General features: G+C 42.2%; 1 protein-coding gene across 2 annotated transcripts; it reads right to left on the bottom strand.

Moving 5' to 3' along the window:
* Nucleotides 1-3712: 3712 nt before the first annotated feature.
* Nucleotides 3713-13885, bottom strand: REXO2 (RNA exonuclease 2). 2 transcript variants are annotated; one of them, XM_010953519.2, is made up of 7 exons: nucleotides 13678-13882; nucleotides 12635-12718; nucleotides 9545-9622; nucleotides 8856-8967; nucleotides 7372-7480; nucleotides 6097-6150; nucleotides 3713-4171 (listed from the first exon to the last, which is right to left on the bottom strand). In XM_010953519.2, the coding sequence occupies exons 1-7, from the start codon at nucleotides 13822-13824 to the stop codon at nucleotides 4042-4044; spliced, it is 714 nt and encodes a 237-aa protein (XP_010951821.1). In that variant the 5' UTR covers nucleotides 13825-13882; the 3' UTR covers nucleotides 3713-4041. The 2 variants fall into 2 exon arrangements, with proteins under 2 accessions (XP_010951821.1, XP_010951822.1); XM_010953520.3 differs by lacking the exon at nucleotides 9545-9622 and having other exon boundaries at nucleotides 13678-13885.
* Nucleotides 13886-14395: the final 510 nt, after the last annotated feature.

Here is a 14395-nt window from a genome sequence, read left to right as displayed (position 1 = left end):
CTTGGGGATATTAATTTGTTAAATTTCCTTTGTCTCTAAACAAAGCCAGCAGTTCCTCATACCACTCTGAGGCTGCAGAACAGAAAACTCCGCCCTAAACTGCCCACTTCCTGCTACTCCAAATCAGGAAACAATGGGAAATTACTCCTCCCAAGGGCACAAGCCAGGGTCCCAGAGGCAGCTCCTCCAAGCTGGCTCCCATTCCACCTTAGTCCCAGGGCAGGGTCATTCTGAAAACAAGTCATGGTCAATTGCGCATCTTCTTCTATGGTGAAATATACATGACATTAAGTGTTCCATTTTTGCCATTTTCAAGTGTACCGTCTGGTGGCATTAAGTCCATTTACATCATTGCACAACCCCAATTCGGCAGCTTACCCTGGGTCCCCAAGGATTCTGCAGGCTGTGGGTTTTCACCTGCGCAAGAACGTCTTTTTGCTCCACGCTCCCCAACCTTCCCATTTTTCTAGGGCTCATTCCTAATGACAGTCTTGTTTACTGTACCACAGAATACCAGTGAATACCACTATAACCAGGTGCAAAACCCAAGTGATAAAATTATCCTGAAGCCTAAGGGAAGTCTCAGATCCTACGCATTCCATTTGGCAAGTCAATTGCGAACACAACTACTGCATCCCCTGCATACTAATGAAGACTTATAATTCCTTTTTTTCTGCAGACTATTTAACATGTATATTAACTTTATTATCTGACATATAGAAATGATGTATTTAAAATGTACAATTTAATGATTCTATATATGTGTGTGTGTGTGTGTATATATATATATAGTGGGGAAAAAAACGACCATCAAACTAAGTAACTTACCCATCACCTCTACATCGTTACCCGTGTGTGTGTGTGTTGATTTAAGATCTATTCTCTTAGAAAATTTCAAGTATTCCTCTACTCAACAGAAAATTCTCAACTAAGGAGGAACTCTTCATTTATATTACCACCATGGCAATGGCTTTATCAGGAGACACATTAAGGGCGGGGGGCAGGCAGGGGTCAAAATGTAAAAAAACAAAAAGAAGCTACATAAAATTAAAGGCTTTGCTCAAATAACTGAAACTCAATTTTCACAGTAGATATACAGCGTATATCCAGAGATATACAGTATAATGTCTTTTGCTTCATCAACAAATACAGAACATAACAGCTTTTGAATCAACCTGCTACGCCCGGCTCATCCCAGCAACAACCCATTTTCCGCTACCCTTGCTGTGTATTAATTCTTCAGGACAGGGCGTCTGAGTGTCCCTAGGACTATCATGCACAATCAAAAGGCAACCAATCTGTCAAAACTTATTTAATGACTAAACTGCAGTTGACCACAATGACTAGTTCTTCCTGATTTTTAATTTAAGGCTTACACATACAAGAACAGCAGCACTGCCAAAGAAAACTATCAGTTTCCCCATGGATGTCGGCTGGCTTATTAATAAAGGGATATAGTGTAAATGAGAAAACACAGGTATCCCAGGCTCTACTCTCATCTCCTGTGGCTAAGCTGCCGGTAAAAGGGGTCTTTCTTGCCCACATACCCAGTACAATGGCTGGATTATCATGGGCACTCGAGGAATACTGACAGGAGACTGTCACCACAATACCAACTCATTCACCTCATGAGTTTGATGTAAGAGAAATACACCTGGATGATCCTGCGAACAGAGCTTGCAGGGTAATTACAGCACAGACAGAAGAACCGCCAAACGAGGCACCCCAGCAGCTCTGGGGTGGCAAGCTAACCGGACATACTCATCATTGTTAAGGCTGTCGTTCCGTTTAAACCCATCTGCAGTGCAGTTCGTTTCACAGGAATTACTCCACAGCTTCAGGAATTTCCTGTGCAATCACAGTTACCAGCCCTACAAATGTCAATTTCTTCTTTTTAAGCAGACTCACAAATAATGAGCCAATCACCGAACCATCAGCATCACATGTCTTCATACAGACCTGCCTCAAACCAGACGTGCTTGTCTCACAGGCTGCCAGTTATTTTACTGAAAATTAACACATGCTCCGTTAGGGGAAAACAGAGTTCTGCTACATAATGAAGGCACAGAACAGAGGATTAACTCAGTAAGCTGGCCATTCATGTGACGGAAGATTTTAAATGAACACCAGGAGTTCAGATTCTTAAGAAAACTAAATGGTAGGGCTCAGATAACTGGATGAAGAAACGGGGCAGCTGTGTGGGAGAAACCCCACAGTATTAACAGTAGTACCTACTCCTTCTGAAACCTCTTTCTCGAGCCTAGAGTTTTCCTGTTTATTCTTGCATTAGAATTTATAACACTCCTGAGAGGCAAGGAAGGACACAGACGACCTTACCAAATTTTAGTTAGGAGCACTAAGCCAAGAGAGGTCTGTAACAGACTTCAGCATCACAGTCATGGGCATTAAGCGAACACTGATTTAAGATGATGGCCCAGCCACCGTAGCACCCCTTCCCAGAGATGCTGGCCTGCATCAGTCCATCACCATTACGCATTAACTATCACGACAGGGTGCTCACTAGGTACCATGCACTGAACTCAGGACTATGTGCAGTATTTAATTTAATCCTGACAATTCTTTGAGTTCAGATACCACCATTCTCATTTTATAGACAAGGAAACTGAGGCTTTATAGACAAGTGAACCTGCCAGAGGCACTGAGTACGTCACACAGCTCAGATATGAACCCAGAGTTTGACTCAAGAGCCCTATTTTTAACCACTACAAAGTCCTGACTTCCAACCCACTGAAGTTGATACGTGAGCTACAATCCATGCCATTCTGAACAGTGGAAAAAACACTGGTCCGGAAAGTCAGCAGACTTAACGTTTTCATCATCTCACACTTCCTAGGCTTGTGCATCTGAGTCTCAATTTACTCATTTAGAAAAAGTTCCACTCAAGCCTCTCTGCACTCGTGGGTTGCTGTGTAGATAAAACAACTTAGCAAATGAAGTTACGAGGTAATTCCCATCTACAGTTCAGTAATTTCTGTCTGACATCAGGATCACACTGCTATGTTCGTATAATGGCCCCATTATCAAGTTAAGGTGGAATCCGAGATCACCACAGAAGGCCGTTAGCCCAGGGGTTCGCCAGGAGAGGTGGGTCACCTGGGGGCCCTTCCCAATTCTGATTTCCTGTTTTACGGGGCATCTGTCTGGAGGAGACACGTTCTACAGGCAGATGATTCTAACGTAGCCTCTGGCTGAGGACGCCCCTTATTACTGTGCTCTGAAGTACATAAACTTAGGCGTTAAGACGGCCGAATTGAAGTCCTTTCTCAAATACTCACTAACCACTGGACCAAGGGCAGCCAGACACTTACATTCTATAAACCCAGCATAGTGGCTGCCTCGCACATAAAACCTATTCAATAAGACTTAGTTAGTTGTTCACTACAGAATCCCTGGCTGGCAGCTTCCTTGAATTTCTTGAATATAAATACAGCAAAGAGTAGCTATGCCAGAGCTCTGTTAGTTCAAGAAATACAATAACAAGCCCAGCCTGCTTCTCTGAACCTGCCTCCAGTCATTCTGTTCTCGACTTGTAAGCAAAACAGAGTAAGCTCACTTCCTATTTAACGTAAAGAAACTTCATCCACTACTGATGGCGTTATGAGAATTTAAACATCAGCCATACCACCTAAAAAAGAAAAAAAAATTATTTTCCAATTGTTATACTACTAAAGAATAGATAGTACAAAAAGGGTTGCATTTCAATAGAACTAGCTTTATTATTAATTTTTTTTTAAACAAAAAGAAATGGTCTAAAAGCAAACACAGATATGTACCAAGGGATGGACGTGACCTGGTACTTACAAAGGAGCTGCTGTGTCATAAATGAAAACAGCATGTTAGGAGAAAAATAATTTTCAGCTGCTGTCTGCTTGAATAATCTGGAGATGCAAGTTAACTGAAGGAAAGTGCTCTGCCAAGCAATCAGCGTGAACCAAAAAAAAAAAAAGAAAAAAAAAAAGAAAAACACACCACCAGGAGTTGCTTCCAGAGAACTACGTGGTGGCAGCATGGAAACTGGCATCAACTCACAGTCTTCTCATTTTCCCCATTTTCTATAATTTTCCTCTTCTTTTCGTCTGTTTTTTTCTTGAAGATGTTATTCCGATAAAACTGAAGTTCTTTGATGCTTTCACTAATGTCATCAAGCGCCCTACAAGCAAACACACCGCACTGAGTTGAGACGTCCAGAACACGGGGGAGGTGATCATCCTTTTACAGAGCGCGGCTTTTTATACACAACTGAGGACCAGCAGGCACGACTGTAAATGCCACTATCTGACATCACCAGTAAGTGGAACACATCAGGAAAGCAAATTTAAGTGCTTTTTTTTTTTTTTAAATGCTAAGATCAAAAAAAAAAAATGATTCTAAACTACATAACAGGTTAAAGTTTCCCAAATCTTTCCATAAGGTGGTGAGGGGTTCCATCGGGGGCAAAAAAAAACAAGGAAGAATTCCAGGGTCAAATAAGTTTAGGAAAAACTCAAACATTGCTTTTTTGAAGTTTTCTGCAAAGCATTTAATGTACTAAAACCTACCACGAATTCCCAAGAGGAGGTGGTGCTAATACATAGCATTTCCGAAACCTAATCGACCACATATTAACAGCTCATGGAACACAGTTTGGGAAACGTGGTGCAATAATGACATCCCTACACAAAACACATTGCCACACTCGAACATAACACATGGTTCAGTCATCAGCATAAGCATCAATTATCAGACAGGATCCACCTCCTCCCTCGAGGTGAGCTGCGCTACAACCAGTGGCAGCCTGCCTGCATCTGACAGCCTTTCTTCGCCTCCAACATGCTGTCTCTCATCTGTCGTAGTCTGAGAAATCAGGTAACCAAGATGATCAGAACAGCGTGTAAGTACATCAGTAAGCTCAAAACGACGGGCCGAGGGCCTCTTTTAGAAAACAAACTGCACAAAGTCAGTGCAGGAGTTTTACGACAGTTACTTCTGTGGTCAAGACAACAATGGTGCTTTCTTCCCAGATCTCGGCTTGGTGGTGGAGAGCTAAAACCGCCAAAAATACAGCCTCTGGCTATATCAAGGAACACCACATCTTAGCCACAAATCTGGAACCCAAAGAAGATCTGAAAACCCAAAGTACATTTACAGCCCATTATGTGGTAGCACCTGACCGATCTGCATGCGAGGCTATTTAAAGTCATTAGGTCCGCCATTCACTGTGAGCATCCGTACATTTCATTGTAGAAACAGCAGCATGTTTGACTATGGGGGGCCTCCTCAGACCTCGTTAGGGGTGCTATATAAACACTACAGGGGCTCCACTACCGTTCTAAAACCCGAAAAATTCTGAAATCCAACACACATCAAGCCCTGACTGTTTCAGGTTAAGGTTTATTCTAGGCCTGTGTGACTGTGCTGTGGTCCACGTGAGCCCAATAAAGACATGAGCACGCCAGGCTCTTTAGAGCAGGGGCGTGGTCTTTCTGTTTGGCTAGAACTGTGCGTGGCACGCAGCAGGGGCTCAGTAAATGGATGAAATAAATGCTGCCCTGAGAAGCCAGCTGCTAAATCTCCCATCAAGTTTCATGCCTTTCCTGCAAGACTACGAAACCGAAAAGTAAAAGAGGACGCTAGGTACACAAGATCTTTAAATTCTTTGTGTCTAAGGTTGCAGACATAAGAGGAAACAATCTGACAACTTAAAAAGTGTCAAAGTGAGGTTAACTGTATCATGCAACTGTACACAAAGTGTTCTCATTTTAAATGGCCACAAATCCACATTCTTGCTGGGAAGGACATTACTACTGCTCATCAGTAGAAAAATTAAGACTGTTGCACATACCTACAAACCTGAGTTATCTACAGGTTTTAAAATAGCAATGAGACATAAAACCGTACATATCTCATAATGGAATGCTAGAATCCTGACCAGAATTCCTGATAACCTTAGCCAAAGAGAGTTATCTTTCTGCTCGTCAGCCTTTACTTTCCCCCAAGGAAGAAGAGCAGAGAGGAGACATTACTGCAAGCAGTCAGGAATTTGGGGGTTATAAACATGTGTCCGATCGCCAAGTACTTGGAAGGACCAGAACTTACCTGTGAGAGGCAGCCTTCTTTGGTGCAAATTCGTATTCTTCTGGATACCAGCGTCTATACACAGCAAAAATGGAACTCTCAAAGGAAACTGTCTCAAATACACTGAATAATGACACCCTTCAAGTAACTGATTACATTGGAAAAGGCATTTGAGTTGTTAACTGTTGAGCTGCCTCCCTTGTCTGGGACTCCATCTTCCACCCCCTCCTCTCTTCATTCTATATATTCTCTTTGGGCAAGATCGTCAGTGTATGAGATTCCTGCATCTGCTCACTCCAGCCCAGCCCTCTCCCGTGTGTCTGTCATGGATACCAACTGCCTGCTGGACGTCTCCACCTAAACTCCACCAGACACTTCCAACTCAACACACATAAAACCATACTCACCACCCTCGACACCTCCCTGCCCCCATCCACCAAGTCTCCTCTTCCTCTTATTTCCCCTTTCATCTTTGAACAGCTCCATCATCCACCCATCTGCCCAAACTAGAAACACGAGGACTCACTGTACACCTCCTCCCTTTCCTCAGGCCCCCATTAAGCACTCAATGCCGTTCCACTGACCTCAAATATTCTATCTCCACGCTGCTCGCTACCACCCCCTGCCACTTCCCTGGCTCATTCTTCCCTCTCCAAGATGATGCGAGCCTCGTTCTTACCTCCCTATCTCTTTTCTTACCACCCTCTAACCAGAATGATCTAATCGTATTACCCTAAGCCTCCTGCTCCCGTCAGTCTCCACACCTCTGCCCATTCTCCGGAATGCTCTCTCCTCACCTAACTACCTGGAAAATGTCCACTTTTCTTTAAATCTCAACTTGAAAGCTATTTTCTATGAGAAGTTTTCGCTGACTTCCCATCCCCCCGACTCCAGCAGCTGGGCGGTCCTTCTCTCGCACCCTTGATCTTCCACATGAACGATTTTCCATGACAGAAGTCACCACACAGTATACTTCCCAGGTGTGTTTTTTACACATCTGTCAATTCACTAGATCCTAAGCCCTCAAGGGCTTTATATCTGTATGTTCCCAGCACATAGGCCAGTATGAGGCACAGAATGGGTGCTCAATCAACTTTCTGGATTAATGAAATTTACATGGAAAACTTTTTATGTTCCTTCCCCCAGTTCTCACCAGCTCAAGCAAGAATGGGAGGAGCAAGTTATATACCCACTTGGCACCCTCAGTTCTATAGCTCTATTCAATTACTCTCCACAAATTCTCAATTAAAATATGCTAAATGAGGCAATTTAACAGATCCTAAATATAGCCCTTACCTGCACAGTTCTTTAACAGTGCTCACATCAATTATTCTATAATGAAGATGTTTCATGAACTGGGGCATGTATTTGTCAAGAAACTTCTTATCTGCATGAACTGAATTTCCTAGAAAGACACGAAGCATACCGTACCTGTGTATTTCTAGTAATATACAGGAGGACATAAAAATGCATACACTGTATTGCACCGGAAACCATTTTTTACATTCAAACAATTCCTAAAAGCATCTCAAAATTCCTAAATTAGGTTTGAGTGTGTCTGATTAGATTACAAATGCAGGTTTTGGAGTATTTAATCAGTCTAGCTCATAATAAATTTGTAAATGGCCTCTGTACGGACAAAAAGATTCAATCTACCATTCTGCATACTTAAAATAATGCTCAACTCTATCTACTTTTTCAGATAATATGAGATGTGCAAATTTTCTCCCAGTATCACAAAATCCATACCAACACTAAACATGTTACTGAATCTCATGAGCAGATAAGCCTTTGTTTATATTTTAATTTTAATAAAGCATATCCATATTCGTATTTCCACATAGTAACTTATATTAAAAACACTAAATTTTAAATAAGAACTTTAAAACAGACACCAGCTGCATCGGCCAAGGGAAAAATTTGTACAATACATGCTCTCATACTTAAAGTCAAGACTTTTTTTTTAAGAATATTTAAGGAAAGTGTTAGTTACTGTTACCAGTTTACATATACAAGTACAAATACACCTCCACAGAACATTAACCTCCCTTTGACAATGGCAGTCCTTTCAAAATCCTAGTAGAACTGGCATGGTTTCTCTAAAAAGTCAGTGTCACAAGGGGGAAAAAAGAGAGGTGCATATTCTAGATTAAGACACTAAAGAAGAAAAAAAATAATAAAAAATAAAAAAGTAAAAAAATAAAAAATAAAAAAAGACACTAAAGAGACATTAACCAAGTGACATGCATGCAGCTGGACTGAATCCTGACTGAAACAAACAGATGTTCGGATGTAGACTACCTATCTGATGATGTTACTGAATTATTTTTAATCATCTTAACTGTGATAATGATACTGTGATAATGAAATATTACATAAGAAAGTGTCCTTATTCTTAGGAAATGCTGGATGAAGTATTTTGGGATCAAGTGTTACAATGCCTGCAATTTACTTTCAAATGTGCAAAAAAATAAATCAATCAAACAAACATGGCACAAGGTTAACAATGACTAAATCTAACTTTTCTATACATTTGAAATGTTTCCATAATAAAAATATGAGTTACTGAGTTAGTCTGTGTATCCCATGTCAGGTTTCAGGGCATTTAAAATACGCATACATAAATTACGCAAGGAAATGTGAACACAAAAGTAAGATACACAGTCTAAATCAGGGTAAGCGGAAGACATATGTTCTTGGCTGATCTGTCTGCAACTGCAGTCCTTTGAACCACTATAACGGAAGACTAGCTACAAGATGTACACAGGACTGGATTTTACCTGCAAGCGGACAGAGCCCCGGAGGAGTCTGCTGTCGTACAAAGGACAGAAATTCATACTCTGCCTGCTGCAATGTCATTGTACTCTCCTTCACCGCTTTGGTTAGACCAGACTGCAAGAGAGAAGCCCCAGGCCCCACCAAAACACATGAGGTCAGTTTTCAAAGGCATCCAGAATTGAAACATCACTTCTAAAACAGGCAGATATAACCACAGATGGACCATTTACAGGCTCAAGTTCACAAATGAAACTGCCATCTTTGCACTGATTTTTTTTTCTTAAAGAATCCAAGTCAAATAAGCTACGTTCCTGACTGTTAATAGCAGTTCCACACAGTCAAAAAAGGTGCTCAAAGTCCAATGATACAACCTCTGGGAAGAAACAACTATTAACAGGAGATCAGCATTGCCCCTTCTCCGAAAGCTGATTTGAGCAATACCTGACGATCGCCAATGCGTTAGCAACAGACTGAAGGTAGGAGAGGACAAAAGAGGATATTCAGAAGAAGATGATCTCGAGAGGTTCCCAAGGTGAACAGTGAACAAGCAAGCAGTTCCCCAGGCTCGCTAAGCAATCTTCTTCTACCCCTTTTAAAAATACCATCCAGCAAGGGTACAGGATTCCTACGTGGGGGCAACAAGCTTGCCACTGACCCCCGAAGCAGCAGCCCTGTTATTTGGTAATGTTACCTTCCCGTGATGCTCCTTGCACCAATCTGACATGCTGTCCAGTAACTCATCTGGCTGTTTTATAATCAGGTTAGGACCCTGTAGACGGGAAAGGCTGTTAGTCATCCAGAATCAACAGGGCTAAGCTTGGTTTCTGAGGCAAAGTTTAAGCTGCTTTAAGGATTAAATATATATATACACCACAGAAAAGAAAGGTGAGAGCACTTTGTTAACTCTAAAAGCGGTGCTCATTTACGCCAGCACATTTATGGCAACAAAAACATCATGAACGAACACACATACACACACACAACTGAAAGATGAAACACCTATTAAAGGAGGACACAAATATGTATCAAGGGTCAGTAAACTATAGTCCCAAACTGTGGCTTTTTTTTTTTTTTTTTTTTTTTACCAGCAAGCTAAGAATTTGTAAAGCGTTGTAAAACAAACAAGCAAACATGACAGAGAGGTATGTGGCACTCTAAGCCTAAAATATTTAATTTTTTTTTTTTTTTAGAAAAAGCTTGCCAAACCTGTGAAAAGTGTCTGCATACTTCAATAAAAAAGAATGCAAATTTTAAAAAAATACCAAAAAAAGTGTTTATATTGCCAAATGAAAAAAAGCAAATTGCAGAAACAGTATATACATGCATATGAGTTCACTTACATTTGTTCAAAAGAAATACACACAATTGTATTTGCAACAAAATACTAAGAAAACACATACAAGTGGGGGAATAGGATAAAACAGGAGAAGAGGGCAAAAAAAAAACAAGAGCTTACGATAATTATATATTTGGCATAAAATTAAACTATTTAATAGTATTTTCATAATAAGAAGTTCAAAAAGTAACTGTTGACATCTGAAAAATTTAAAAAGTGACTCCAGAATTCTCAGCCCCACTTAATAGAACACTCAACTGTGAGTCAGACAGAGTCCCAGCAGCAACAGAAGCTCAACCTAATGGCATTCAAACAAGTCACCTTCGCCTTAGTTTCCCCATCTGTACGACGGAGATAAACTGCTCACCTTCCCTCACAGTCATGTTAACAGGGTAAGAGAAATTAGAGATATGAAAGTTCTTTGAACTCTCTGGAAGAAAAGTACTCTGTAAATTCAAATTATTATCACTACTAAGGTGGTAAAAATAATTCACAATCATTGAGAGGAATGACAAGAATTTGACTAAAGTATGTCTGATATCTACAACTAACAAGGAGTTTTAGCCAAACAAGAAGGCTGGTCATGGCAATCTCCAAGAAGAAGCAAAAAATGTGCTCTGATATTTTTTTTAAAAAACCAAAAAACCTCATATTGCAAAATACAATTCTAAGAAATTGATGGGAAGAACAAACTACCACCAACTTAAGGCTACGTAACTGAACTCCAGATCCGAGCGTGGTACTCTGAAGAATTCTCAGGGTGGGATGTCTGCTCTTCTACCACCACAAAATACTCTCCCCAGACTCATATATGAGAATAAAACATATTTTCCACAGAACTGACACTTAAGTGCCAACAGCCCTGAAGCATTTTTGTTTGTTTGTTTTTAAACATCCGTATCCTCATCTGACTGGATCTATTTACACATGCCGTGCTCATCTGCAGCTGTGTGAACACAGACCCAAATTTCCTCCAGGGCACGTATCAACTAACCGGTCCATTAAACTGTCAGGATTTCACATTATATCAGTAATCTAAGGGAAAAACTCTTCTTTAGCCAAGGGTAAGTAGGGATGGTAAATAAAGACACTTCTTTTCTCTATTGACCTCTGGTAGATTCCAAGTGACAGGAAAAAGACCAAACCTAAAAACTCAAGGTTTGTCTAGTTTGTTTGTTTGTTTGTTTATTTAAAGAGCTAGTTGTTACGATGAGAAATACAACGTCTCAAGATTCTCCTCCACCTGATGGGCAAGAAGTACTCTGAGGTGTGTGCATCCTGGTACCCCACGGAAGTAGCCATTCATCTAAAATGGTTCCTCCCCCTTTTTTACCTACCCAGGAAAATAAGCAGAAGTCTTAACTGCAGATTTCTGAAATTTATCCAGTGCCAGCAACACATCAAGCCGACCCTCTGGAAACTCATTTAACAAAACTGTCTTTCCCAAAAACATCCCTGCCATGTTCCTATTCCAGAATCTCTCACTGCTTCTGAATACTGCTGACAAGTTATTCAGGGCCCAGAATTTCACCCTCTACCAATCAGGTGCTGTCATACACTTATTAAATGGTTTGTGTGTGGCCAAAAGGCAACAGGTGTGTTTCATTTGTTTTGCTTAACGTTTCAGTTAAAAGCAGCATGTTAAAACTTTAATCATGCCCAATATTTTATGATTCTGTACCAATAGAAATTCCAAAATCTTCTTATAGATCTAGAAGAATCACATGTCCTAGATGAAAAGGTAGACATTGGATATACAGGATCAGGTTGAAGCTAAGGTTATGACATAAAGAAGTCAACTTTGGCGTGAGTCACCAATCCCGGGGAGGCTGCACTTGTCTGTCTTATTGCTTAGGAGCAGTTTACTCAGACTACCTGGCTCTCCCATAACCAGCCAGGTGGCCTTGGGCAAATCACCCAATGTCTCTGTGCCAAAATCTCTCTCTCTATAAAATAACTGTAACAGTACCTACCTGACAGCTGCTGTGAGGATTAAGAGTGAACATATGTAAGGGGGGGGGTATAGCTCAGTGGTTAGAGTACATGCTTAGCATGTATGAGGTCCTGGGTTCAATCCCTAGAACTGCCATCAAAATAACTAAATAAATAAACCTAATTACCTCCTCCCCCCTAAACAAAAACAAACAAAAAAACAGTGAATATATGTAAAGCACTTAGAACTGTGCCTGACACACAGTAAGCTCTCAGTAAATGGTAGCATTTCTATTTCCTAATTTTTGGCATGACTGTTGAAAAACAGCTAGGCTGTGAGATGGATTATTTTGGTTCTGGAACCAACCTTACCAGGACCTAGAACACCACTTTGGACTTTCATCTATATGTGCTTCAGGTTTCTTATTTTTAAAATAAAAAAATGGGAAGAAGCAATCTTTAGATTTCCAATACACTCTAAACAATATGGCTGTATTACAAGGCACCACCTACTTCAGCCAAAATGTTGAGATCAGAGTCAGTTATCAGACAGGCCATCTCAATAATCTGGTCCTTCTCAATGTCCAATCCTGTCATCTGCAATAAAAAATATAATACACACAAAGCTTGTCTTTCTGGCCTACTGTACCCAAGTTTATTTAACAGGGAATCCCTCAAGCATATTCAATTTATATCCCACAGCCAGGATGGAAGAGACAATAACGCTCCTTGGGCAAGTCCTCAAGGCACTCAATCTGAGTTATTTAGTCAATAAACATTTACCAAGGGCCTGCTACAAGTCACGCATCATGGTCCTACTCTGGGGCAGATGCAAAGTAAGCAAAATTGAGTGCTGACAGCACTCAATTTTGGAAGAGTTAGATAACATCACTACATCTCTGCAGAGTTTACAAAGTTTTTTATTAGTTACAGCACTTGATCGTCACCACAATCTAGTATTATCCCCATTTCATATATGAGAAAACTGAGACTCAGGGAGGGGGAAGTTCTTTGCTGAGTATGAAAGACCTAAAGGGATCAAAACTATGTTGTAGTGCCAACTCAGATCCTCACTAACAGCACGACCTCGAATGAGCCGAATTCTCCCTCTCTGGGCCTCAGTTTTCTCGTTTATGGAATGTGGGGTAAGGCTGAGTCATCTCCGGAGTCCCGTCTAGTTCTAACCACCTAGGGTCCTGTGAGGCTGGCGAAGTGGGGTCTGGCGGAGCCTCTGTCTCCACCTGTACCCCTGTGACCCTAAGCCCGGGGCGACAAGAGCGGCAGCAGGGATCCACACCTAGGCGGAATTCGGGGGTCGGGGAAGCCATATGGATGACTCCTCCCTTCTGAAAAGAAACCCCACAGCCCGGCACAGTCCCCAACACCCGCAGGACTGCTGCCCCCGGACCTGCCCCGCGCCGCCCACAGCCTGGCGGCGCTCACCTGGCACACCTGAGACCCAGACGTCGCCGCTCTCCCCCGAGAGGCTCGGCTGCTTCGCCCCACGCGCGACACCTCACTCGCCTCCCCTCACCCCCTCCACCGACCTGACTCACCTCCAGGTCCACCCAGACCATGCGCTGAGCCATGCTCTCCCCCGCCGCCATGGCTGCGCCACCTTCGCGGACACCCCGCGCCCCGAACTGCCCGCGAGTCCCACCCACACCTCGCAACAGCCTGGAGCCCAGGGAGCCGCCTAGCATCACCCGGCACGAGCCGCCACGGCCCCAGCCTCTCAGCCGGCGCTGGCGCAGGCGCGATGGTCGCTAAACGTCGCAAACCCGCGGGGAGGCGCAGGGGCAAAAACCACAAGCCCCAGCAGCCAGTGCGCCGGTTCGCCGGGAACAGTCGGGCTGAGCTGCCGAATGGGACGATGGGACTTAGAGTCTCGCCTGGTGTTGCGACGGGTTTCCCCACCCCCGCCACGTGTTTTCGGATGTTACTGGACGCGCATGTTTTTCAGAACTAAGTTTATTCGTTTCGAGGAGTTATTTCCCGAATTTGGATTAGTTGCATAGTTGAGAAACAACTCTCTTACTTTGTTTGGCCGAAAAAGACCTGGTTATCTATGTTTTAATTTTTTAAATCAAATATATCTTTCCTTTTTTGTTTTCTTCTCCCTTCTTTCTACTTACCTGCCCCTCCACTCCATATATTTCGTATTTTTCTTATTTATGTGAGACAGCAGGACCGTGTGCCAGAGGCCAACTCCGCTATCATCAAATCCTTAAACGAGATCATATCTAGGAGATCACTTAGCACACGTTGGGTGCT

This window comes from Camelus bactrianus, chromosome 33, assembly GCF_048773025.1.
Source record: "Camelus bactrianus isolate YW-2024 breed Bactrian camel chromosome 33, ASM4877302v1, whole genome shotgun sequence".
Lineage (NCBI taxonomy): Eukaryota > Metazoa > Chordata > Mammalia > Artiodactyla > Camelidae > Camelus > Camelus bactrianus.
This window is presented reverse-complemented; position numbering and strand designations above follow the sequence as displayed.

What these genes read in the sequence shown, in the direction of transcription:
- REXO2 (XM_010953519.2), bottom strand. Translation starts at nt 13,824, where the DNA reads ATGCTAGGCGGCTCCCTGGGCTCCAGGCTGTTGCGAGGTGTGGGTGGG. An exon ending in ATCTCAACATTTTGGCTGAA is followed by an intron (nt 9,623 to 12,634) that starts GTAGGTGGTGCC and finishes TCCCGTCTACAG; the next exon opens with GGTCCTAACCTGATTATAAA. An exon ending in GGGGCTCTGTCCGCTTGCAG is followed by an intron (nt 7,481 to 8,855) that starts GTAAAATCCAGT and finishes GTGTCTTTCTAG; the next exon opens with GAAATTCAGTTCATGCAGAT.